The sequence below is a fragment of the Salmo salar genome, chromosome 19 (assembly GCF_965601325.2).
Source record: "Salmo salar chromosome 19, fSalSal1, whole genome shotgun sequence".
NCBI lineage: Eukaryota > Metazoa > Chordata > Actinopteri > Salmoniformes > Salmonidae > Salmo > Salmo salar.
Window position 1 is genome coordinate 76,027,306 of NC_138309.1, and position 25,909 is coordinate 76,053,214.

The following is a 25,909-nucleotide window of genomic DNA, read 5'->3' on the forward strand; positions in this document are numbered from 1 at the left end:
CACACACACACACACACACACACACACACACACACACACACACACACACACACACAACCTTTGTGCATGTTGGTCAGAGAGCAAAGGGTGTATTTTGGCCAGTATGCAAAAAAATTCATCACAAGAAACCATGTAAAAATCATTTTATTAGTAACGCACACAGACACGCTCACAGACACGTTCACAGACACGTTCACAGACACGTTCACAGACACAATACAGTACATTCATTACGGCTCCCTCATAACAAGGAATCAGCCATGCTGTTAACTCTTTAGCTGTGTGGGTTAAAAGTGCAGCAGTCCCACACGCGGTGCGCTTCAGTCGTGTTAGATGTCGTTCTGGGACTCCCTGACACTACTCAGTCCGGGCGTGTCCAACTCGCCGCAGGACCGCCCCTTCATCTCCTTCATCCCGCGCTGGTACTGCACCTGCAACGCACAAAAGTAGGTCGGGTTGCATCTCAATAATCTAAAATAGTTCAAAAGTAATTGGTGGTCATACTGACTAGCACACTCACACCTAGGCCATTTCCAATACATAGTGTACTACTTTTGGTCAAAGCTCACATATACTGTAGGTTGCCATTTCAGATGCTTCCTATGTGACTTGCTGAGCTGATGTTCTCCTGGTTCTGATGGACTCTCTCCAACTCTGGGGTGACTCCCACACTGGTGGCCTGGAGCTGCTTTTTATGCTTCACCTGTGGACACACAATATTCACACAACATTAAAACAACATTCACAACTCAGAGTTTATCCGTCTCTGCAACCAGAAAACCAGTTTGCAACCAGAAAATGACATCATTATGACGTCCCATGAGAAATGTAGCTTGCTGGGTATCATTAGTGATCTTCAGATGGCATCTAGGTGAAAACAGTGTCCCGGTTTAGTCACCATGGCGCCAGAGATCCTGCCTGGGCTGCCAGGCTGGGCCCCCGTGTCCCTTCAGTCTGCTCCACTCCCTCAATGGGGGATTGTTCAGCAGGGTCCACTAATGGCTGTAATGACTTAGACTGGACCAGGGCCAGTGTGAAAGGCTGTCTGTGTCAGGCAGGACAGGACAGAGTTTCAGACCAAATTAGTGTACAAAAATCATTGTGGGCTTGTATCTTTGAGGAGTTTACATGGAGTGAATTAAAATGTTGAATTGCATACGTAACAACCCAGGATTTGACTGAATGGTTGTTCAGTGTGTCTGCGGTTTGTGATTTTTAGTTAGCACCATTGAAGCTGTAGAAAATCCAAACAAACCCAGATGAAAAGGGACAGGCAGACACAACAAAGAGGCCTGTTTTCAAAACAAGCTCTTCCTGTGAGGTCAAAGGTCAGACAAGGTTTAACCTCTCACCAAGCTGATGTTCTCCTGGTTTCCATGACTACCGTCCCGCTTCCCACCCCGTCTCTGTATTTCACCTGACACGGAACAGAGCCGTCACAATCTTACAGTGGCCCTGTTTACATGCTCATTGTACAAAATTCAAAAGGCACTCGCACATCTGAGCAATTTTTTGCAGGTGCATGGCAACAGTTGAACAAGATGAAGGAAAAAGGAAACCGCACACTGCTCTTAATAGTATCACTGATATTTAATAAGCTTACGTATCGGCCTCACAGCCTTCGTCAGAGCTTTTGTGAATTTTTTTAAATCAGCACCCCTATGTAGACCTAGCCCCACCCACATCCGTTCCACGCATGGAAAGGGGTTGGAGGCAAAGGAAAAATAAATATGTGCTACCAAACATAACAATATGCCTTTCACAAACACTACAAAAGTGTATAAATAAGACGCATTAAACTCATCCATAAAACCACAATGAGGACATAGCAAGTTCTCATTAATCATTGGGTACATCGTACGAAAAACATCAGTAATCTTAAATAGGCACATAATTCAGGTTCAAATTCACAACATAACATACATAGGCATTTCATCATTAAGTCCTTTAGGAAATAATGTCTGGAGGGTGAAAATCCCAAAACATTCTCTTTTGCTCAGAGTATTATTAATATCACCTTCTCTGTCTGATATCTAGACTTTCTCTATGCCACAAAATCTAAAGGTGAAAATGTCATGTTTTAGGTCATTAAAATGTACTGCGACTGGATAATCCCTGTCGTTTCTCCTGATTTAACTTTTATGTTCACTAATTCTCTGTTTGAGAGAGCGGGAGGTCTTACCAACATAGCAGAGCCCACATGGACATTTAATAATGTAAATAACATGGGTGGTGGAACACGTAATGATATCATTTATTTGGAACCGTTTTCCTGTGTGGGGGTGGCAGAAATATTCACACTTCATCATATTGTTGTACTGTGCGCATCCTCTGCATTTATAGCTACCATTTGGTAGAGGGCGTAAAAGAGCCTGGCTGATTTTCTTTTGTGGCTGGCAGTTGGCATGTACCAATTTATCGCGTAAATTGCAACCACTCCTATACACAATAAGTGGTGGATTTTTAAATTCGGCCGGCAAAGCTGGGACCGATGATAAAATATGCCAGTGTTTCTTGACCACACCTCCCACTTTTCGCGAATTCAAAGTATATGTGGTTGTGAACATCACGGAGTGTTCTTTGGCTTTAGCGGGTCTTTTTTGTAACAATTAATCTCGTGTTTTTCCCAATACCATATTAAGAGCTTCATCCGCACATTGTGGCGAATAGCCTCTTCTTAGAAACCTAATGCGCATCTCCGCTGCTTTTGCTAGATAATCCTCTGTGGAGTGGCATATACGGCGCAGTCTGAAAAATTGGCTTCTTGGAAGTCCTCTTTTAAATGGCTCAGGGTGGAAGCTGTCCCCCTGTAATAGAGGATTTCTGTCTGTTTCTTTTCTATACAGAGTTGTAAACAGGGTACCATTTAATTTCTCAATCCACATATCGAGGTAATGAACATGTTGAGTGTCACTTTCAATAGTGAATTTGAGATTGGGGTCAATGTCATTGAGTAGTGCCATAAAATCTGACAGCTCTTGTTCAGTTCCTTCCCATATACAAAAAATGTCGTCAATATATCGATACCACTTCAGCACTTTATTCAAAAATAGGTTTTCGTTTTCATTATTGACAAAACGTTCTTCAAATAGACCCACATAAAGGTTAGCATAGCTCGGAGCGAATGTGGAGCCCATCGATGTTCCATTCGTTTGGAGGTAGTATTCATCATCGAACCTGAAATAGTTATACTTCAAAACATATTCTGCCAGCTCTAGAATGTAGTTTGTTGATGGATATTCATTAGTATCTCTGTCTCCCAAATAGTGTGCTAGTGCTAAAGGACTTAATGATGAAATGCCTATGTATGTTATGTTGTGAATTTGAACATGAATTATGTGCCTATTTAAGATTACTCTGATGTTTTTCGTACGATGTACCCAATGATTAATGAAAACTTGCTATGTCCTCATTGTGGTTTTATGGATGAGTTTAATGCGTCTTATTTATACACTTTTGTAGTGTTTGTGAAAGGCATATTGTTATGTTTGGTAGCACATATTTATTTTTCCTTTGCCTCCAACCCCTTTCCATGCGTGGAACGGATGTGGGTGGGGCTAGGTCTACATAGGGGTGCTGATTTAAAAAAATTCACAAAAGCTCTGACGAAGGCCGTGAGGCCGATACGTAAGCTTACTAAATATCAGTGATACTATTAAGAGCAGTGTGCGGCTTCCTTTTTCCTTCTACATGCTCATTGCACAAATGACACCATCACTCATCCTCATCATCTTTTTGATAGTTGAAGACCTTGTTACGATAAGAAAGTGAAGTACATAATAGATTTAGGTACAGCCTTTTCCGCTAGAGGCTGAACAATACCCTCACAGCAACATACTGGAGTTCATCCAGCCCAACGACTACATCCACGGTACATGGTTGTGTAGAACAAAGGATCACATCTTACGTCACTGATTTTCTTTGTTCTCCCTGGCGAAGATGATTTCCGGAGTGTCGGTGACAGAGGACATCAGGCTTTTCAGCAGCTTTGAGTCCCAAGTCTACTGACACTGGAGGTTTAGAGCAAAAGGGTAACTGTGTTGACAGATAATACTGCATAAAAGTGTGTGTGTGTACTGTGGCCCTCACTGAGCTGATGTTTCTCTGGTTGTTCTTCACTCTCTCTATCTCAGGGGTGTCGAACCCATATGAACCCTTCAGCTTCTCCGCCTCATCCTTGTACTTCTTCTGCATAAACTTGAGGGAGATTGACACACCATCCAAGCACATATCCCATTCTGTGGTGTAAAATAAAGTGCTATGCGTGGTGGGATGCTGTATTGAGAGTTATCCCTACCTGACTGTAGACATCTTTCAGGTAGGCGGCGTGCAGTAGTTCTGATGCGTCTCGGTCACCGTTCAATACGAGTTCTCCCTCAGCAGGGCTGTCTGCTTGCAGGAGGCCTGGAACAGTCAAACACAGACTAACACGTACACTGACAGACAGGTCAGCTTGGCAACAACAGAACATCAAAAGGATCATGACAGAAATACTTGTTTTTGTTCCCTGTTGCAAAATGTTTTTGCTACTGTGTGCCAAAGCTGAAGAACATACTCACATCCTGGTACATTCCGCAGGTGCTGGAGTTGTAGGCAAACTCATGGAAAACAGAAAGGAAAACGCTGCACACTGTTGCTCATGCTCCCAGGTGATATTTCTTTACAACATTTCAACCCCTAGGTCTTCATCAGGCATCTATATCCCAGGTGGGGGTGGAAGGTCCTATATATAGGGGCAATACTCAGTGACATCACTTCCTGAAACAGGAGGTAAAAAATATATAACATAGGTTCACAATATTAACATTCAATGTATCAAAATATATGATCATACACAAGGAATGTGATCAATATTTACATTAATATACAGTTGAAGTCGGAAGTTTACATACACCTTAGCCAAATACATTGAAACTCAGTTTTTCACAATTCCAGACATTTAATCCTAGTAAAAATTCCCTGTCTTAGGTCAGTTAGGATCACCACTTTATTTTAAGAACGTGAAATGTCAGAATAATTGTAGAGAGAATGATTTATTTCAGCTTTTATTTCTTTCATCACATTCCCAGTGGGTCAGAAGTTTACATACACTCAATTAGTATTTGGTAGCATTGCCTTTAAATTGTTTAACTTGGGTCAAACACACCCTCCTGCAGCAAAGCACCCCCACAACATGATGCTGCCACACCCGTGCATCACGGTTGGGATGGTGTTATTTGGCTTGCAAGCCTCCCCCTTTTTCCTCCAAACATAACAATGGTCATTATGGCCAAAGAGTTCTATTTTTGTTTCATCAGACCAGAGGAAATTTCTCCAAAAAGTTCGATCTTTGTCCTCATGTGCAGTTGCAAACCATAGTCTGGCTTTTTTATGGCAGTTTTGGAGCAGTGGCTTCTTCCTTGCTGAGCGGCCTTTCAGGTTATGTCGATATAGAACTCGTTTTACTGTGGACATAGATACTTTTGTACCCGTTTCCCCCTGCATCTTCACAAGGTCCTTTGCTGTTGTTCTGGGATTGATTTGCACTTTTCGCACCAAAGTACCTTCATCTCTAGGAGACAGAACGCGTCTCCTTCCTGAGCGGTATGACGGCTGCGTGGTCCCATGGTGTTTATACTTGCGTACTACTGTTTGTACAGATGAACGTGGTGCCTTCAGGCGTTTGGAAATTGCTCCCAACAATGAACTAGACTTGTGGAGGTCTAGAATTGATTTTCCCATGATGTCAAGCAAAGAGGCACTGAGTTTGAAGGTAGGCCTTGAAATACATCCACAGGTACACATCCAATTTACACAAATGATGCCAATTAGCCTATCAGAAGCTTCTAAAGCCATGACATCATTTCCCAAGCTTTTTAAAGGCACAGTCAACTTAGTGTATGTACAATTCTGACCCACTGGAATTGTGATACAGTGAATTATAAGTGAAATAATCTTTCTGTAAACAATTGTTGGAAAAATTACTTGTGTCATGCACAAAGTAGATGTCGTAACCGACTTGCCAAAACTATAGTTTGTTAACAAGAAATTTGTGGAGTGGTTGAAAAACGAGTTTTAATGACTAGAATCTAAGTGTATGTAACCTTCCGACTTCAACTGTATATGTTACGGTAAATGTGTAAAAATAAACTCATTGTATTTCACTCTGTAGCAGAGAAGCCTCTTTGGCGTTCTGGGTAAGGTGGCATAGAGAGCACAGGTTGGTGGCACCTTAATTGGGGAGGTTGGGTTCGTGGTAATGACTGGACCGGAATCAGTGGAATGGTATCAAATACATCAATAACATGGTTTCCAGCTGTTTCATACCATTCCATTGCTCCGTTCCAGCCATTATTATGAGCCGTCCTCCCCTCAGCAGCCTCCACTTGTAGAGAGAGTCTCGCTTCTCTACTGCCTCCTTATACTTTTTCTAAAACACAAAGTTACGTTTGTTTTGTTTCCAAGGTCTGCTACATCGTGACATTTTCCCTGAAAATATCCCATTCAAATCTTGAAAAAGTTGGTTACATTTTACGTAGACTATCCGTCATGAGCTACATAACATTGTCACAAGCATGACATGATAGATGTTATTAACAATCATGACAGTTAATATCAGTTTATGAAAACTGACATTACACTGTGTTTACACTGACCTACATTAGTTTGCTAATGCTAGTTGAGAATAAACACTTGTGGAAGGAGTATTTTTCCCGTCTTCTTAATACTTATTCTGATGGACGTAAAAAAAAGGCATTGCACTTATACCTTTAGGTGATGTAATCAAATGATGATATGGATTGCATTGGTGAAAATAAGCCTATTGTGTCAGGAAGTTGAGAATACAGCGAGGTTTAAATCTTATTTTTGCATCCATCTTTATACTTATTCTGAAAACAGAACAAAAGAAAACTAGTGTATCCAAAAATGTTAAGCAGTTGTTGTAAAATCATATCATCAGCCAAAATAAGACATGATGCAAAAAAGCCCTGGTAGCATATAAAGTACAGGGCCTTCAGAAAGTATTCAGACCCCTTGACTTTTCCACATTTTGTTAGGTTACAGCCTTATTCTAAAATGTATTAAATTGTCCCCCCCCCCCCCCCACATCAATTTACACACAAACCTCCATAATGACAAAGCAAAAACTGTTTTTTTAGAAATGTTTGCGAATTTATAAAAAAATAAAACTGAAATATCACCTTTACATAAGTATTCAGACCCTTAACTCAGTACTTTGCTGAAGCACCTCTGGCAGCGATTACAGACTCGAGTCTTCTTGGGTATGATACTACAAGCTTGGCACACCTGTTTTTGGGGAGTTTCTCACATTCTTCTTTGCAGATCCTCTCAAGCTCTGTCAGGTTGGATGGGGAGCGTTGCTGTACAGCTATTTTCAGTTTTCTCCAGAGATCGGGTTCAAGTCCGGGCTCTGACTGGGCCACTCAAGGACATTCAGAGACTTGTCCCGAAGCCACTCCTGCGTTGTCTTGGCTGTATGCTTAGGGTCGCTGTCCTATTGGAAGGTGAACCTTCGCCCCAGTCTGAGGTCCTGAGCACTCTGGAGCAGGTTTTGGTACCCTTCCCCAGATCTGTGCCTCGACACAATCATGTCTCGGAGCGCTAGGGACAATTCCTTCGACGTCATGACTTGGTTCTACCTCTGACATGCACTGTCAACTGTGGGACCTTATATAGACAGGTGTGTACCTTTCCAAATCATGTCCAATCAATTGAATTTACCACAGGTGGACTCCAATCAAATTGTAGAAACATCTTAAGGATGATCAATAGAAACAGGATGCACCTATTATTTTTGTAATACATTTTAGAATAAGGCTGTAACATCACAAAATGTTAAAAAAGTCAAGTGAATACACATTATATGAAAACAGACCCCGTTAATCCTGACTGTGTGTGTGTGTGACTCACCACGCTCTGTAGCTGGGAGGCCTCTTTGTCATGCTGAGTGTCCAAAGTCTCTGGAAGCTTTGAGTAGAGAGAAGTGGAGAACTGCTGCTTCTCTGCCTCCTTGTACTTGGCCTGCCGCCCACACGCACGCACGCACACACACACATACACAACCAGTAGAGTTGAAAATGCGATGGAAACCCATTTAACTTGCATTTTTATTCGATAGATGGGAATTTAACCGCAAAAGTAATTTTTATGTGCACTACGTCATCACGCACAGCCTTTTAGCCGTAACAAGTCCGTTTGCTGGAAATACATCTCTGGTGGGAAAATGTGCATATTGTTTTATGCAGATTTTTGAATATTCGCATTTCCATATTGGATGGAAACCTACAGTCGTGGCCAAAAGTTTGGAGAATGACACACATATACATTTTCACAAAGTCTGCTGCCTCAGTTTGTATGATGGCAATTTGCATATACTCCAGAATGTTATGAAGAGTGATCAGATGAATTGCAATTAATTGCAAAGTCCCTCTTTGCCATGCAAATGAACTGAATCCCCAAAAAACATTTCCACTGCATTTCAGCCCTGCCACAAAAGGACCAGCTGACATCATGTCAGTGATTCTCTCGTTAACACAGGTGTGAGTGTTGACGAGGACAAGGCAGGAGATCACTCTGTCATGCTGATTGAGTTTGAATAACAGACTGGAAGTTTCAAAAGGAGGGTGGTGCTTGGAATCATTGTTCTTCCTCTGTCAGCCATGGTTACCTGCAAGGAAACATGTGCCGTCATCATTGCTTTGCACAAAAAGGGCTTCACAAGCAAGGATATTGCTGCCAGTAAGATTGCACCTAAATCAACCATTTATCGGATCATCAAGAACTTCAAGGAGAGCGGTTCAATTGTTGTGAAGCCTTCAGGGCGCCCAAGAAAGTCCAGCTGCGGGATCGGGGCACCACCAGTACAGAGCTTGCTCAGAAATGGCAGCAGACAGGTGTGAGTGCATCTGCACGCACAGTGAGGCAAAGACTTTTGGAGGATGGCCTGGTGTCAAGAAGGGCAGCAAAGAAGCCACTTCTCTCCAGGAAAAACATCAGGGACAGACTGATATTCTGCAAAAGGTACAGGGATTGGACTGCTGAGGACTGGGGTAAAGTCATTTTCTCTGATGAATCCCCTTTCCGATTGTTTGGGGCATCCGGAAAAAAGCTTGTCCCGAGAAGACAAGGTGAGCGCTACCACCAGTCCTGTGTCATGCCAACAGTAAAGCATCCTGAGACCATTCATGTGTGGGGTTGCTTCTCATCCAAGGGAGTGGGCTCACTCACAATTTTGCCTAAGAACACAGCCATGAATAAAGAATGGTACCAACACATCCTCTGAGAGCAACTTCTCACAACCATCCAGGAACAGTTTGGTGACGAACAATGCCTTTTCCAGCATGATGGAGCATCTTGCCATAAGGCAAAAGTGATAACTAAGTGGCTCGGGGAACAAAACATCGATATTTTGGGTCCATGGCCAGACCTTTAATCCCATTGAGAACTTGTGCTCAATCCTCAAGAGACGGGTCGACAAACAAAAACCCACAAATTCTGACAAACTCCAAGCATTGATTATGCAAGAATGGGCTGCCATCAGTTAGGATATGGCCCAGAAGTTAATTGACAGCATGCCAGACGGATTGCAGAGGTCTTGAAAAAGAAGGGTCAACACTGCAAATATTGACTCTTTGCATCAACTTCATGTAATTGTCAATAAAAGCCTTTGACACTTGTGAAATGCTTGTAATTATACTTTAGTATTCCATAGTAACATCTGACAAAAATATCTAAAGACACTGAAGCAGCAAACTTTGTGGAAATTAATATTTGTGTCATTCTCAAAACTTTTGGCCACGACTGTACAGTAGCTGTTGACATCAATGCATGACTACAGAAAATAAGTAGAAGTTAGGGTTCACGCCTAAGCTCTTATTTCATTAGCGGTGCTACTGATGAAACAGAGATGTCCTTTAAGTGTGATGAGTGGTGGTCAGCGCTATAGGGCTACTGTACTGTACCTGGCTCTGGGAGACCGCATGGCATGTTGAGTCTCCAGAGTCTCTCGCATCACAGAGTAGAGAGACCTTGCCACACCTCCTCGGGCCTTATTGCTTAATTATACAACCAAAAATGACACCATGAAGTCGTGTCTAGCGTGTTTGGGGATACAGTCATATATTCATAAAGATTTTATAACTAGTCATATAAAACTTGCAATGTTCCCATTAGCATTAATATTCATGTCCCTGAGGAAAATTTGCGCTCCCCGTGCTCTGGGTCTCTGTGAGCGCTCGAGCTCTCTCTGTCTCCGTCTCTATCGTCTCACGGAGTTGAGAGTAAGCCGAACCAGAGGAGACTTTCTCACCTTTGTACTTGAACTGTAAAGCAAAGAAATGGATGTGAGTTGAGGTCGGCCTCCGTGCTTCAGCAAACAAAGGATAATAGGAAGTGTGCTGCTCAACAACAGAGAGAGGAATCCAAAAATAAGTCATACCCAAATAAACTTCTAATAGTGGACTAATTCATGGTAAAAAAGCATTGGATCAGTCAGATAACACAGGCAGAGATTTGCTTAATCTTAGAACGCTCAGGCTTTATTCCATTAGATGGACAGGTACACTGACGTTTAAAACTGATGTAATGAATGTATTTGTCAGTAACTGGAAGTGTTTCCTTTGAATTACAGTGGGTATCATAAGTATTTTGTTACAAAATTGGGATTCTGTCATTTTTTGTCAACGATCTACACAAAATAATCTGTAATGTCAAAATGTCAAAAACGTTCTAACATTTCTTACGAATTAATTATACCTTGATATACCTTGATAAGTATTCACCCCCCTGAATCAATTACAGCTGTGAGTCTACTTGGGTAAGTCTCTAAGAGCTTCGCACACCTGGATAATGCAATATTTGCCATTATTCTTTTCAGAATGCTTCAAGCTCTGTCAAGGTGTTGGGCATCATGTCTAGATAGCAATTCTCAAGTGTTGCCATGGATATTCAAGCAGATTTAAGTCAAAACTGTAATTTGGCCACTTAGGAACATTCACTGTCTTCTTGGTAAGCAACTCCAGTGTAGATTTGGCCTTGTGTTGTAAGTTATTGTTCTGCTGAAAGGTCAATTCCCCACCCAGTGTCTGGTGTAAAGCAGACTGAAGCAGGTTTTCCTCTAGGATTTTTCCTGTGCTTAGCTCTATCCCGTTTCTTTTTATCCTGAAAACGCCACAGTCTTTGCCGATGACAAGCATACCCATTCCATGATGCAGCCACCACCATGCTTGAAAATAAGGAGGCAGTTATTCAGTGATTTGTTGTGTTGGATTTGACCCAACCATAAGGCTTTGCATTTAGGCCAAAAGGTTTATTCCTTTGCCGTGTTTCCTTGTAGTATAACTTTAGTGCCTTGTTGCATGCAGGATGCATGTTTTGGAGTATTTTTATTCCACTGTTCTTTTCACTGTCATTTAGGTTAGTATTGTGGAGTAACTACGTTGTTGATCCATCCTCAGTTTTTCTCCCATCACAGCCATTGAACTCTGTAGCTGTTTCAAAATCACCATCGGCCTCATGGTGAAATCCCTGAGCAGTTTCATTCCTGTACTGCAGCTCAGTTCAGAAGGACGACTGTACCTTTGTTATGCTGAAGAATGTATTGTGTCTTTGTTGCTTGCCAAGGTACCAATGTGCCAGGAAGAGGGGAGAGGGAGAGAGACAGAAAGAGAGACAGACAGAGAGAGAGACAACAGAGAATTATGCCAACTCACCTCAGAGATGAAAGCGTGGATGTTCTTGGAATGCTGCACCTCTACATCAGGGATGAAGAGGTCTGGGCCCTTGGATTTCTCATAACCCTCCTTGTATTTCACCTACAGGATAGTAGGAGAGAGGTGTTATGTTTTGTTATTTTGTCTTTCTTAGGCCCACCACCACCCACCTAATTCGATGGACAACTTTATTATTTTAATAACATGGTGTCATGACAAACAGTAAAATACTGATCGATACAAACATATTGTTTCTACACAGGCCTGAAGAAAGGCTGCTTTTCTCCTAACCCTTTACAGGTGGCTACAATCCATTCCTGGACACTACAGTGAAACCTGCCACAACCTCTGTATCAGAGAACACAGAGGATACATCTTACTTACGCCACTTACCAGAACACTGCACCTACTGGCCTGACAGAAGAACAAAGCACATACTGTAGCTACAGTCTGCAAACAGTTAAAAACCTGGAGTGTGTCAGCTGATATGTCTGGCTTCATAATGGTTCCAGATAAGCTTATCGCAAGCTAATTAGGTAATGACAAATTACTAATAAGCCAATTTCTATAGGTGACCGCGCACTAAGAGCTCATTATTAATGAATACAGTAATTTAAGCGTATGGGTCTGCTTGGCACATTGTCAGACTGTACTGGTTGTGTTACAGTGTATATTGTAGCTATAGCATAAAGGGGACAAAAGCTCAGCTAGCCAATTGTTCCTTGGGCTGATGCTGCTTATCAGTGCTTTTCCATTTGGACACTGATGCCAGCCACTGGCATTGCATTACAATGGGGGCATATACAGTATTTGACCCTTCTCATTTTGTCAGCATCATTAGTTGGCACAGTAAAAGTCAGGCCAGAAAAGCCTCTACATTTCCAGAACAGGGGGAATAGAGATGGCCTTTCCATTTATTCAACTAGGGAACTCAGAAGCTGAAGAGAGGAAAAGAGACCCCTCTTGAACATGCAACAGAAGAAAGCTATGCTGAAGTAATAGAGTGTTAATCCTTTATGTCCTGCAACAATGTCTTTCTTCCTGCCAAAAGTATTCAAAAAGCCAGAGTGCCTCGCCACTCTGGTGTTACATTTTATGGCCAGCAGTTGCTAAAAGTTTTATCTCCACTTAGTTGTGGGTGTCATAATTAGGGAGCACGTTGAGACATGTCGGAATTGTTCTGCATCACAGATAGATACTTTGTAATTATGCAGACTCATGTTGCAAACTAATTGGTTTATTATGTTCAGAGACAAAGAGGAAATATTGAAATAGCCATTTGCAACCCCCGCCTCACTTTTTTCTCAATAAGGTAAGAAGAAAAATGAGGGGGTGGGGACTTCTGAATGATAAGCAACTGAAATCCAAAATAGCTGCCGACGTTATACTTCTCCACATCTCTTTCTTCTTATTTAATGGGAGGGAAGCACACACTCCTTCACTTTGACAGCCATAAAGAACATAAATCATTTAAGCATCGTATCAACATGGTTACTCTAAAGTTATCTTCTGAGTTGGAGTAGAGGGACAGAATTATGATCTAATCTACAAATTTCTATGTTCGTTTGGTTCCCATTTGCTCTCTAGTTATAGAAGAGACAGTCCCCTACCACTGGGCAAACACTGATTGAATCAACGTCGTTTCTACATAGGGGTGCTGATAAATCAGAATGTTAACATTTTAAATTCTTCACAAAAGTAGTGCACTGGGCCTTTACTACTTCTGTATGAGCGCACCGAAGTAGCCGTCTCCATAATTTTTGGTTCACATTAGTTGACAACTGAACCAAATGCTAATCTAAACTAGATGTTGAAATTACGTCTGTGTCCAGTGGGCTGTATTGCCTACAGTGGACATTTTAGGACCCCTTCAGCCTCCAGACCCACCTCTCTTTGAGTTTACCTTTCAATATAAACTCTCTCTCCTAGTGGTGTTGAGCACAAAATAGGGTTTACACTCTCATTTCAGTCCAGATGAATTATCCCCAGATTAGGCCACATGACTCTTCATCTGTGGTGCAGGCATCACTAAATCCCTCAAGGGCTTTCCTCCAATCCCTTTACAGGTGGCTACATCTCATTACTGGACACTGCAGTGAATCCTGCCACAGCCTCCCACAACAACAACAACAACAACAGGATGCATCAGAGAACACAGAGGAGGAATCCTACTTATGTCGCTTGTCAGAACACTGCACCTCCTGGAGACGTACACACTGGTTCTGCGCAAGACGTGCTTAGCAACCGAGGCCTGACAGGAAAACAAAGCACTTAGCTACAGTATGTATAATTCCCCCCGCAGCTTCATCAGAAAGACACACATGCCGGGGCAATGCCAGCCGGGGTTCTCACCTCAGCTTCACCACCTGCGCCACATTCACTCACCGCTGCATCTCCCGACAATGTTTCCTCCAACGTTCCTTCTATCCAGGTGACCGTTTCCTCAGACGTTCCTTCCATCCAGGTGACCGTTTCCTCAGACGTTCCTTCCATTCAGGTGACCGTTTCCTCCAACGTTCCTTCCATCCAGGTGACCGTTTCCTCAGACGTTCCTCCTCCGGGACGTCCCAGGCCTCCGGGACTGTTTCCTCAGATGTTCCATCCAGGTGACCGTTTCCTCCAACGTTCCTTCCATCCAGGTGACCGTTTCCTCAGAAGTTCCTTCCATCCAGGTGACTGTTTCCTCAGATGTTCCATCCAGGTGACCGTTTCCTCAGACGTTCCTTCCATCCAGGTGACCGTTTCCTCAGACGTTCCTTCCATCCAGGTGACCGTTTCCTCAGATGTTCCATCCAGGTGACCGTTTCCGCAGACGTTCCTTCCATCCAGGTGACCGTTTCCTCAGACATTCCTTCCATGTGACTGTTTCCTCAGATGTTCCATCCAGGTGACCGTTTCCTCAGACGTTCCTTCCATCCAGGTGACCGTTTCCTCAGACGTTCCTTCCATCCAGGTGACCGTTTCCTCAGATGTTCCATCCAGGTGACCGTTTCCGCAGACGTTCCTTCCATCCAGGTGACCGTTTCCTCAGACATTCCTTCCATGTGACTGTTTCCTCAGACGTTCCTTCCATCCAGGTGTCCGTTTCCCTCTACGTTCCTTCCATCCAAGTGACCATTTCCTTCAACGTTCCTGCCATCAAGGTGACCGTTTTCTTCGACGGTCCTTCCATCAAGGTGATTGTTCCTCTCACATTCCTTCCATCAAGGTGACCGTTTCCTCGGACATACCTTCCATCAAGGTGATTGTTCCTTTCACATTCCTTCCATCAAGGTGACTGTTTCCTCCGACATTCCTTCCATCAAGGTGATCGTTCTTCTCACATTCCTTCCACCAAGGTGACCATTTCCTCCGACGTTCCTTCCATCAAGGTGACCTTTTCCTTTTGACGTACCTTCCATCCAGGTGACTGAAAACAAAGTAAAACACACAAAAGTGGTGGTTTTGAGGCAGGTGATGGACGTGACCAGCCTAAGAGCCTCCTTCAAAGCCTCCTTCACTCATGCTACCAAACATACCCTTGTAAAACTGACTATCCCACCGATCCTTGACTTCGGTGATGTCATTTACAAAATAGCCTCCAACACTCTACTCAGCAAATTGGATGTAGTCTATCACAGTGCCATCCGTTTTGTCACCAAAGCCCCATATACCACCCACCACTGCGACCTGTATGCTCTCGTTGGCTGGCCCTCGCTACATATTCGTCGCCAAACCCACTGGCTCCAGGTCATCTATAAGTCTTTGCTAGGTAAAGCCCTGCCTTATCTCAGCTCACTGGTCACCATAGCAACACCCACCCGTAGCACGCACTCCAGCAGGTATATTTCACTGGTCATCCCCAAAGCCAACACCTACTTTGGCCGCTTTTCAAATCACTGAAGCTGGAGACTTACATCTCCCTCACTAACTTTAAGCATCTGCTGTCAGAGCAGCTTACTGATCACTGCTCCTGTACACAGCCCATCTGGAAATAGCCCACCCAGCTACCTCATCCCCATATTGTTATTTTTTGCTCTTTTGCACCGCAGTATCTCTACTTGCACATCATCATCTTCACATCTATCACTCCAGTGTTAATGCTAAATTGTAATTAATTATAGTCCCGTGTGGCTCAGTTGGTAGAGCATGGTGTTTGCAACGCCAGGGTTGTGGGTTTGATTCCCACGGGTGACCAGTATGGAAAAAAAATGTATGAGATGTACGAAATGTATGAAATGCATGCATTCACTACTGTAAGTCGCTTTGGATAAGAGCGTCTGCTAAATGACTAAAATGTAAATATACATTTTGCCACCATGGCCTATTTATTGCCTTCCCTCCCTAATCTTACTACATTTACACACACTGTACATTGATTTTTTTCTATTTCTATTGACTGTATGTTTGTTTATCCCATGTGTAACTCTGTGTTGTTGTTTTTGTCACACTGCTTTGCTTTATCTTGGCCAGGTCGCAGTTGTAAATGAGAACTTGTTCTCAACTGGCCTACCTGGTTAAATAAAGGTGAAATACATTTTTTTAAAAGAAGGAAAAAAGTCAGAACGCTTTTCTTTTCTGGCTCAACTCTCCCTCTCGATTCGATGTTGGGTACTCCTTATCACCCCTGCTCAACTCTCCCTCTCGATTCGATGTTGGGTACTCCTTATCACCCCTGCTCAACTCTCCCTCTCGATTCGATGTTGGGTACTCCTTATCACCCCTGCTCAACTCTCCCTCTCGATTCGATGTTGGGTACTCCTTATCACCCCTGCTCAACTTTCCCTCTCGTCTCGATGTTGGGTACTCCTTATCACCCCTGCTCAACTCTCCCTCTCGTCTCGATGTTGGGTACTCCTTATCACCCCTGCTCAACTCTCCCTCTCGTCTCGATGTTGGGTACTCCTTATCACCCCTGCTCAACTCTCCCTCTCGTCTCGATGTTGGGTACTCCTTATCATCCCTGCTTTTCCGATTTAGACCCACTTGGGGCATTATCGTTGGTGATACTGTACACGTGTATCAGAGGGCCAGTCTTAAAGGTAGGAAGTTCAGGAAAGGTGTCGAACATTGGAAGGAATATCTCAATCCAGACAACCCCTCTAAAATGTATATCGTCACACTAGTTTTTGGTCTCAAAAACATTTTTTTTTAAAGTATTTTTATTATTCGAGATAACAAGTGCAAGTCCAAAAAGGCAACACCCTCATTAACCTTCAGTAGCCTTAGCTGGATAACAATGACAGCATGAAGAGACCAGGGGAGAGGAGTGAGCTGTTGAAGCCAATAAAGCAGATTTGGAGGAGTTGGCATGAAAATAACATTACCAGACTCCCATCCTCCCACTCAGTGTCCAAATAAGCTGTTTGGATACAGCAGGACACGAATAATGGATATTAACATTCAATATCCCTCATTTAGACTTGACTATCACCATCATTTACCTTTAAATATAGGGCTTTGGGCACCAATCCTGTGGGAGTTTTCCTCCTCTTGTTATATCTAGTGGAATAGGGTTGCATTGGGTTTGTATGGCACAAAGAAAGCTACATTTAACTGGATGACAGACTTATTTGGAGTCCTGACATCACAGTGAGTCTATTGAGGAAATCCAATTCGGCCCAGTGACTCATGTTGCAACAAGCAGCACTTGTCGTTATTATGTATACTGCCAAGATGAAATATGAGGAAATCCACTTGTAGGTGTAAAGTCGTCAGCAATGACATTTCTCAAAAAGACAAACAAATCAAGTTGTTCTGCATTGTTCTCAGTGCCCTTGCTTTCATCCATTTAAATTACTTGACACCAAAAAGTCAAAGAGATGGCAAACGAATACAACACATGGACATTCTAATCTGAAAAATGCCAGTGTTTCAAAACTAGATGCCGTGGGCATAGCATTTAGCCAGTCAATAGCTCTAGCACAATGTCTGCACTCCCTATTGACAAAGTGAAAGTCAATGGGCAGTCAGTTAAAGGAGGCTCTATTCTTGCTGCGTGCGGCCATGTGCCTCGGCTCTTATCTCAAAGGCACTGAGCAGAGCTATGGTAGCTGATTTAGAAGACACAAAAAGGCTCAAAACAACGCAACACTGTTTGTAGAGCATGCAATGGCTATTAGTGGGGTCAATTTAAATCAAATTGTATTTGTCACATGCACCGAATACAATAGGTACAGTGAAATGCTTAATTACGAGCCCTTAACCAACAATGCAGTTTCAAGAAAAATAACACATCTAACAAAACCACATGCTTTCACTGTCAATGTTATAGGATACTGTGAAGGGTTAAGTTTTTCTGACTGAAATCCATCATCACCATCAGTACCTCATGTCCACCCACCTAACCACAACTGCTACTCTGCAATCAGCACAGTCTAGATTGTACTAAACCGCAGGAAAAGCTTTGGGCAAGTCAACACAGACAAAGCCGTTACTGTGGAAAACCATCATCACTGACAGCCAAGTGTCATTTCTGGCCAATCACAGACTTTTACAATTCTGCCACGGCTTCCAACAAAGGTAAACTGGGATGATATTGCCAGTTCATCAATATTAATTTACAGTTGAGTGGGCTAAACCTCCCTCTGTCATTGACCGTTATTCATACGGCCCAGAGAAGCCAATTGAGTGGCAATACAACCATCAATCACTGTAGTTAATTGGCTGTAGTACTATGGAGCAAAGAACATCTTAGCAGAGGAGGAACCGTATAGATCTGAGTTTTGGTTCTCCTGTGCTGTTTGGGTTCTCCTGCGACACACAACATTCCAGAGATGGATAAGCCCCACAGTGACAGTAATTTATTAGGCTTCTCTCCCACATAGCACTACAGGTCGCTTTGGCAGATTATATGTTGGAGGTAATGATGTTTCAGTAATGTGGCTCACAGTATGCACTGCTCTTTACAGGATGATTTATGAAGACAATGAGATTGCACGAGAACTGGGTTCAATCAGTATTTGTTTTCTTACCAATACTTTAGCTGCACCTGATTGAGCTTGCCCGGCACAATGGAACCAATGGAATAGTCCCAAATGTGAACTACAAACCCCACCCATCTGGCACTCCAGACATGCTCAAAGTATTTGGAAGAAAACAAATACTATTTGAACCCGCAGGTATGGATTGTACATTATGGAGGGAGGTTTGGGCCTTAGGAATTGTGCCTGTCAATACAGTAGCATGAACAGGTTGGCATGAGCCAAAAGGATTTGTATTAGCTTTTTAGGAGGGCGTCAGATGTTGGCTAAACAGGGCAGCCATCTGGCCGCAACGTTCACTCAACCGTTTCATAGGGGCAACAAACAACCAAAATCGAGAGGTCAAATGTAAAAGTTTCGACCCATCATTATGTCTCATTTGACGCTCTGTCAACATCATTTGGAGAAAAACAAAACAAAATCCCTTAAGGACGATCATGTGGTCAGTGCTGCACATTGCATTTAGTCCCATTTAACAACAGAACCATAAAAGTCTGTGCTTTCGATCCATCACGTCAGTACTACTTACTAAGTACTGATGGTAAATTCACTTCCTTGGTCCGTTAGCAGTACATTGGGGATGGCGTATGAGCGGAGCCGGATTAAGAAATCATAGGCCCGGAGGCTTGGATTTTTTTAGAGCCTAGTCTTATCATAAAAACATGTCAATTAACTGTAAAAATGTATTACCTTTTAATGTGGCATGAACAAGACCATTGTGTTTTTTTAATGTTTAATGATTGTGATAGGCTCATGTTTCACAGGTAGACCTACGGGGTACCCCCACTATTTATTTCGCTGGGACTCCGTATCACCCCTGGTATACTTACATCTGTGCCCTAATTGGTTAACAGCTATGATGTTTTTTTTTATTTTCTTCCCCCCCTAATAAATCAGACACCCAACCAAGGCAGCAGGCTCGTGGATCCCACTTGGCCCCCTGCCTCCTCTCCTCTCCCTGTCTGATGATCAGCAGAGGGGCAGTACTCTACTCTCTACTGTCATTAAAGGACCATTATGTTTTTCAAGTTCTCAGCCTCTGTAAGCCCCTGGGTTAATATGCGTATGAGAAGCAAGGATTTACAGCAACCAAAGTTAACCTTATGTTTGTTTCTTGATAGGACTTGGACAACAGCTCAAATGTATTTATTCATAATTTATACATCCTGTATTCACACAGGTGATCCTATTGAGATTGAAATTATATTTTAGAAGGGAGACCTGTCCTAAATGCCACACTGAAAACCGAGTTTCTGGGGGTAAGAGGAGAGTTATGGCAAAGGAATGCATTTAGAGTAGCCATAGAGATCACTGAGGGGGGAAACAGGGATGGGACAACTAGTAAGACTAGCACCCATCCTATGGACAGCAGCACAATAAACCAATCCCAAAGCTGTTTTGTATCCTGGTTACATTGAAGGAAAAGGAGTCCCATAAACTCAATGCAACATGAGAAGGATTTGGTTGCTAACTTGCTATCCAGTTATGTTCAAACTAGGGATAACTCGAAACAGCTACTGTATGTATGTATGATGAAGTTGTTGTTGCATGTGTGGGTGTGTTTTTTTTTAAATAAATAGCCACATTGATGTTTTTCCATGATGTTTGGGATTTGATAACAAGGTAAGACTGGTAGGTGTGGTGCTTCTAAACACAGACCGTAACAACCAAGACGTGGTTCAAATCACACCAGAGGATTCTGGACCAATTCTGGGGGGTGGATGTGTATTTTGGGTGGCCACCGCTCTGTATTCTTAGCTTCATATTAGCCATGATGAAGAAACAGAAGCCATTCAATCCTGTCTCAGTACCACCACAGCATTCATATACAAGTCAACCATGTAGTTGTTGTCCATGTGTGAAGGGTAGGTAAATAAACTAGCATTAGCAACTAAACCTGAAGCTAATGTAGCATTATCCACTAACTAGCATTAGCAGAAACAAAGATTTACTTCTTCAGGCCCTGAAAACCTGCCAAGTGCTAGATGACACACAAAGGTATTCAATGGATGTTGAATGAGAAAGATTTATTAGGCTTGTATTCGGATTAGATTATGAAATTGCCTGCTTTTAAATTCAGCAGCATTAACATACTCATATCTGAAACCACTTTTCAGGATACCTCATCAGTGAACAACTGACAGAATTTTCTAAAGCCTCCAGAGGTAATATGAAAAAAAAAAGTTAATTAAAATCAAACCAAACTGCCTTGAAACGTAAAATAAAAAGGCACTTTGACAATAAAAAACCTCTCCGTAGACTAACATTTCAGCTACACTACAAAAGTCACCATCGATGTGTCATAATTCAATGTGACGCTTCTGCTACACAGAAACCAACCAAAATCAACTGTATTTCTCACTATTTCAATTCACAAGATAAAACGAACGTGAGCGTCAGGCATCGAGAACTGAACCTCTGCGATTCTTGAGCTTGGACGCTATCGACGCAATGAGAGCAAAACAGCAGCTTTCATTGATTTCAATGCTGGACGCCCGATGCCTGTAGTGCTGCAGGGCCTTAAGACACCCTTCACCGATTTCCCCTCTAAGCAGCCGAAGGCAACACAGACGTCATACCAAAGTCTATGATATGGTCCTTATATGAACCAGCACTTCACTGACCTAAAGGGGCCTGATAAAAACATCTCCCCACTCCCTCCTTTCTATCTTTCTCCCTCCTCTCTATCCAAGTTTCCTTTAGTTCATTACCTCCCTGTCAGGTGAGCCTTGTGAGAGGGCTGGCTAATAACAGAGCCACGCGTAGGTTTCAGATTGCCCTCCTCGCTCTCTGATGTGTTAGCTAAAGAAGGAGGTAGATGTAGCTATGGTAACACCCTCCAGGTGGGTTTACACAGTGGAATAACGCGATCACGCAGTCAAGCGAGTTCAAATCAAATCAAACTTTATTTGTCACATGCGCCGAATACAACAGGTCACCTTTCACCTTACCGTGAAATGCTTATTTACAAGCCCTTAACCAACAGTGCAGTTCAAGAAGAGTTAAGAAAGTAACACAATAAAATTACAATAATGAGGAAATATACAGGGGGAACGGTTAGTCAAGGTAATTTGTACATGTAGGTAGGGATAAAGTGACTATGCATATATAATAAACAGTGAGTAGCAGCAGTGTAAAAATCAAATGGGGGGGGGGGGGGGGGGGTGTCAATGTAAATAATACCGTGGCCCTGGGCAGTGAGTGGGGCTCTCTTACCTGGTTCAGCACTGGGTCAATGTGCCTCTGGGACGACGGCGTCCGTAACCCTCTCTTCCCCCAGAAGGACCTGTGTGCACTTAAATCAGATCACACAGGATAAGTGAGAGCACATACAGTATGTGGAAGGTTAAGCGTGTGTCGTATTTAAAGGGATACTGCAAGATTCTGGCAATTCATTTTGTGTCTCTGCGTTTTTATGTCTGCTTGCAGTATGAAGGAAATTAGAGGTAGTTTCGCGAGCCAATGCTAACTAGCGTTAGTGCAATGACTGGACGTCTACAGGTACGCTAGCGACCCAAGACCAGCGGTGCATATCATCAGTTTAAAGCAGTGTCCTCTGCTTTCCTTTGCACTGATGTGAAAACACATGACAGCAGAAAGGAACTCCCTGGTAGGAATCCACCATGTGCATTCACCCACTCTATCTTATGTAGCTGATGGAGACGAGACGAAGAGAGGAAGCCACATTATACTATTGAGATGCACCCGGGTAACTGAAGCACTTGCGATTTCTCACCTGATAGAAGTGTTGAATTCGTTTGGCAACACATCTGGTCTCAGCACACTCTTGATTGGAGGGATTGGACAAGGATGTTCACTCGCACCGCTTACATGTTTTGTGTCATCTACATAAACTGAGACAGGCCGTGTGAAGGCCCCTCGTGCACTTACCAGTACTGTAGTGTGTGCGTGTACTGTGTGTGTGTGTATACTGTAGTGTGTGTGTGTCATTATGAAAAAGGTAAACAGACATTCTGTTAGTGTATTATTTCAATGTAGTCTGCAATACAGAAGAGAGATTAGGAGTCAATAGGAGTCGATAGGAGTCGATAAGAGAAGATAGGAGTCTATAGGAGTCGTTAAGAGAATATAGGAGTCGATAGTAGACGATAAGAGTCGTTAAGAGAATATAAGAGTCGATAAGAGTCGTAAAGAGAATATAAGAGTCGATAGGAGTCGTAAAGAGAATATAAGAGTCGATAGGAGTCGTAAAGAGAATATAAGAGTCGATAGGAGTCGTAAAGAGAATATAAGAGTCGATAGCAGTCGTAAAGAGAATATAAGAGTCGATAGGAGTTGTAAAGAGAATATAGGAGCCGATAAGAGAAGATAGGAGACGATAGGAGCCGATAAGAGAAGATAGGAGACGATAGGAGCAAACACTGAGTGTTCAAATCATTAAGCACACCTGCTCTTTCCAAGACATAGACTGGTCAGGTGACTCCAGGTGAAAGCTATGACCCTTATTGATGTCACCTTTTAAATCCACTTCAATCAGTATAAATGAAGGGGAGGAGACAGGTTAAAAATTATTTTTAAGCCTTGAGACAATTGAGACATGGACTGTGTATGTGTGCCATTCGGAGGGTGAATGGCAAGACAAAATATTTAAATGACTTTGAACGGGGTATGGTAGTAGGTGCCAGGCGCACCGGTTTGAGTGTGTCAAGAACTGTAACCATGCTGGGTTTTTCAAGCTCAACAATTTCCCATTTGTATCAAGAATGGTCCACCACCCAAAGGACATCCAGTAAACTTGTGTCACAGGTGTCGTAATGTAGAGACCAAGGCGCAGCGGGGTGCGTGCTCATAATTATATGTATTATAGCGAACACGGAAAAAACAAACGACAGCTAACAGATTTGCAGGCTATAACTACAAGCAGTGCAAATACAACTACCCACAAAAACCAAACACACACCTATATATAGGACTCTCAATCAGAGGCAACTAAAAACACCTGCCTCCAATTGAGAGTCCAACACCCAAACCTAAACATAGAAAAACTAAACTAGACAGAACGTAGAAATACATACAACACACAAACCCTCTGCCACGTCCTGACCAAAACTAATACAATTACTCCCTCTGCTGGTCAGGACGTGACAACTTGACACAACTGTGGGAAGCATTGGAGTCAACGTGGGCCAGCATCCCTGTTGAACGCTTTCAACACCTTGTAGAGTCCATGCCCCGACAAATTGATGCTGTTCTTTTTTATTTATGTATTTGGTCCTGGAATTTTCTTTTGAACATTTTAAAATGTGATGATCTAGTTTTGTTGGCGGAGTTCAAACACTTGATCGATGTATATATTATAGAAGAGTGTAATTGTTTTTAGGCCAGCTGTTTTTAGTCAAGATGTTTGTGTTTTTAAATGTAATATGTTTTAGTTGTACTGTATGTGTGTTTATAGTTTTGTTTAATGTTGTGTGAGTGTATGTTATTTGGTTTGTCTGAAACGTTGTTCCCCTTGCTGCTATTGGACCAGGTCTCTCTTGGAAAAGAGATATTTATCTCAATGAGAATAAACCTGTATAAATAAAGGTTAAAAAAATAAATATATATATATATTTTTTTTTTGGTACTTTTACCCCCTAATGTGGTGATATCCAATTGGTTGTTACAGTCTTGTCTCATCGCTGCAACTCCCCTACGGACTCGGGAGAGCCGAAGGTCGAGAGCCATGCGTCCTCCGAAACACGACCCTGCCAAGCATCACTGCTTCTTGACACACTGCTAGCTTAACCCGGAAGCCAGCCGTACCAATGCGTCGGAGGAAACACCAGCCAGTAGGCGACCGAAGTCAGCTTGCTGGTGCTCGGCTGCCCACAAGGAGTGTCTAGAGCGCGAATGGACAAGGAAATCCCGTCCGGCCAAACCCTCCCCTAACCAGGACGACGCTGGGCCAATTGTGCATCGCCTGATGGTTCTCCCGGTCACGACCGGCTGTGACATCGCCTGGGATCGAACCTGGTTCTGTAGTGACGCCTCAAACACTGTGATGCAGTGCCTTAGACCGGTTCCCCACTCGGGAGGCCCAAATTGAGGTTGTTCTGAGGGCAAAAGGGAGTGCAACTCAATATTTGGACGGTGTTCCTAATGTTTTGTACACTCAGTGTATATTGAGTGTTTATGTTGTGCAAACCCGTGATTTCTCTCAGTGACCAAAATACACCCTCTGATTCACACACTGGTCCAGCTTTCAGGCTCCACTTCCCAGCAGGCTTTCATTCCCCTCTCTCTCTCTCTCTTTCTCTCTCACACACACACACACACACGCACACGTACACACACGCGCACACGCACACACACTTTCCTCTCCTCCATTCCTCCACATTATGTAACATTGTAACAGACTCCCCACAACAATACAAACAGGACACCCACACCCGGATAAGGTCAGGGGTTTGATGAGGTAACACAAGGATAGGAAGAGGAAGGAGGAGTAACCATGGTGACCAGGGGGTATAGAGAACGTGACCTCACGAAGCATACATTACTGATCTGCTCCTGTGTCTTCCTCAGTCTCTGCAGCTCTGGAGTGTCCGATACAATGCTGAAGCCTCTGCCTTTGCTATCCTCAAAGTCCTTTTTGTATTTCACCTGAAACAAGAGACAGGGATGAGGTTTGAAAACAGTACTTATTTGTAAAACTTTGCCATCTGAAAATGCTGCCTTTCGACAGTGATTCTAAACTTCAGCACAATAGTCTGGCAAGTGTTGCGATGGGAAAGTGGAGAGCCTACTGTTCTAAAGTGAAGAAACCGGGGTAAAATGAGCTTGGTCTAAAAAAATATATGTTTTGTTTGGAAATAAACTGGTCAATTTAAGTTTGTTCTTGGTTCCATTTATTCTCTGAAAAAAACAGAAGATAAAGGGGTGAATTGAAAGTGGCAGTTGTTTTGCAGTCCCTTTTATCACTGAAGAGCAAGACAACAATTCCAACAAAATGATTATTGATGCAAAGCCTTTCATGTTGTAGAAACCCACATGCTATAGAATAGTTTTCTGTAGGGAACATATTAAAAACAAATTAGACCAATCTTCATCCTTGACTAGCCTATTGGAGTTTCAAGAGCTTTAATTCTCCAACACTTTGAAGTCTCACATAAGCTCTGACATAAAGTATTAATGTTCACACCTGATCGTTATCTTAATGTGCAGAATAATTATACTTTGTCAAGGGCACACTAGGAATCATTTATACATCACTAGACTGCCATATAGGATTGT

The 25,909-nt window shown here is 42.8% G+C and overlaps 1 protein-coding gene and 1 long non-coding RNA gene across 5 annotated transcripts in view; both read right to left on the reverse strand.

The window, feature by feature from the left end:
* Positions 1-25,156, reverse strand: LOC106579557 (uncharacterized). 3 transcript variants are annotated; one of them, XR_014381700.1, is made up of 7 exons: positions 21,890-25,156; positions 7,912-11,813; positions 4,560-4,758; positions 4,298-4,404; positions 3,908-4,010; positions 570-703; positions 1-431 (listed from the first exon to the last, which is right to left on the reverse strand). It is a non-coding gene; the product is annotated as an uncharacterized LOC106579557 (long non-coding RNA). The 3 variants fall into 3 exon arrangements; XR_014381701.1 differs by lacking the exon at positions 21,890-25,156 and adding an exon at positions 14,097-14,258; XR_014381702.1 differs by lacking the exon at positions 3,908-4,010.
* Positions 1-25,909, reverse strand: part of LOC106579556 (LIM zinc-binding domain-containing Nebulette) — a 78,632-nt gene that overhangs the window by 5,802 nt on the left and 46,921 nt on the right. For both annotated transcript variants that reach the window (XM_045702701.2, XM_014159582.3), the window contains exon 4: positions 25,172-25,279. In XM_045702701.2, coding sequence (XP_045558657.1) covers positions 25,172-25,279 — 108 coding nt within the window. The remainder of the gene's footprint in view (positions 1-25,171; positions 25,280-25,909) is intronic.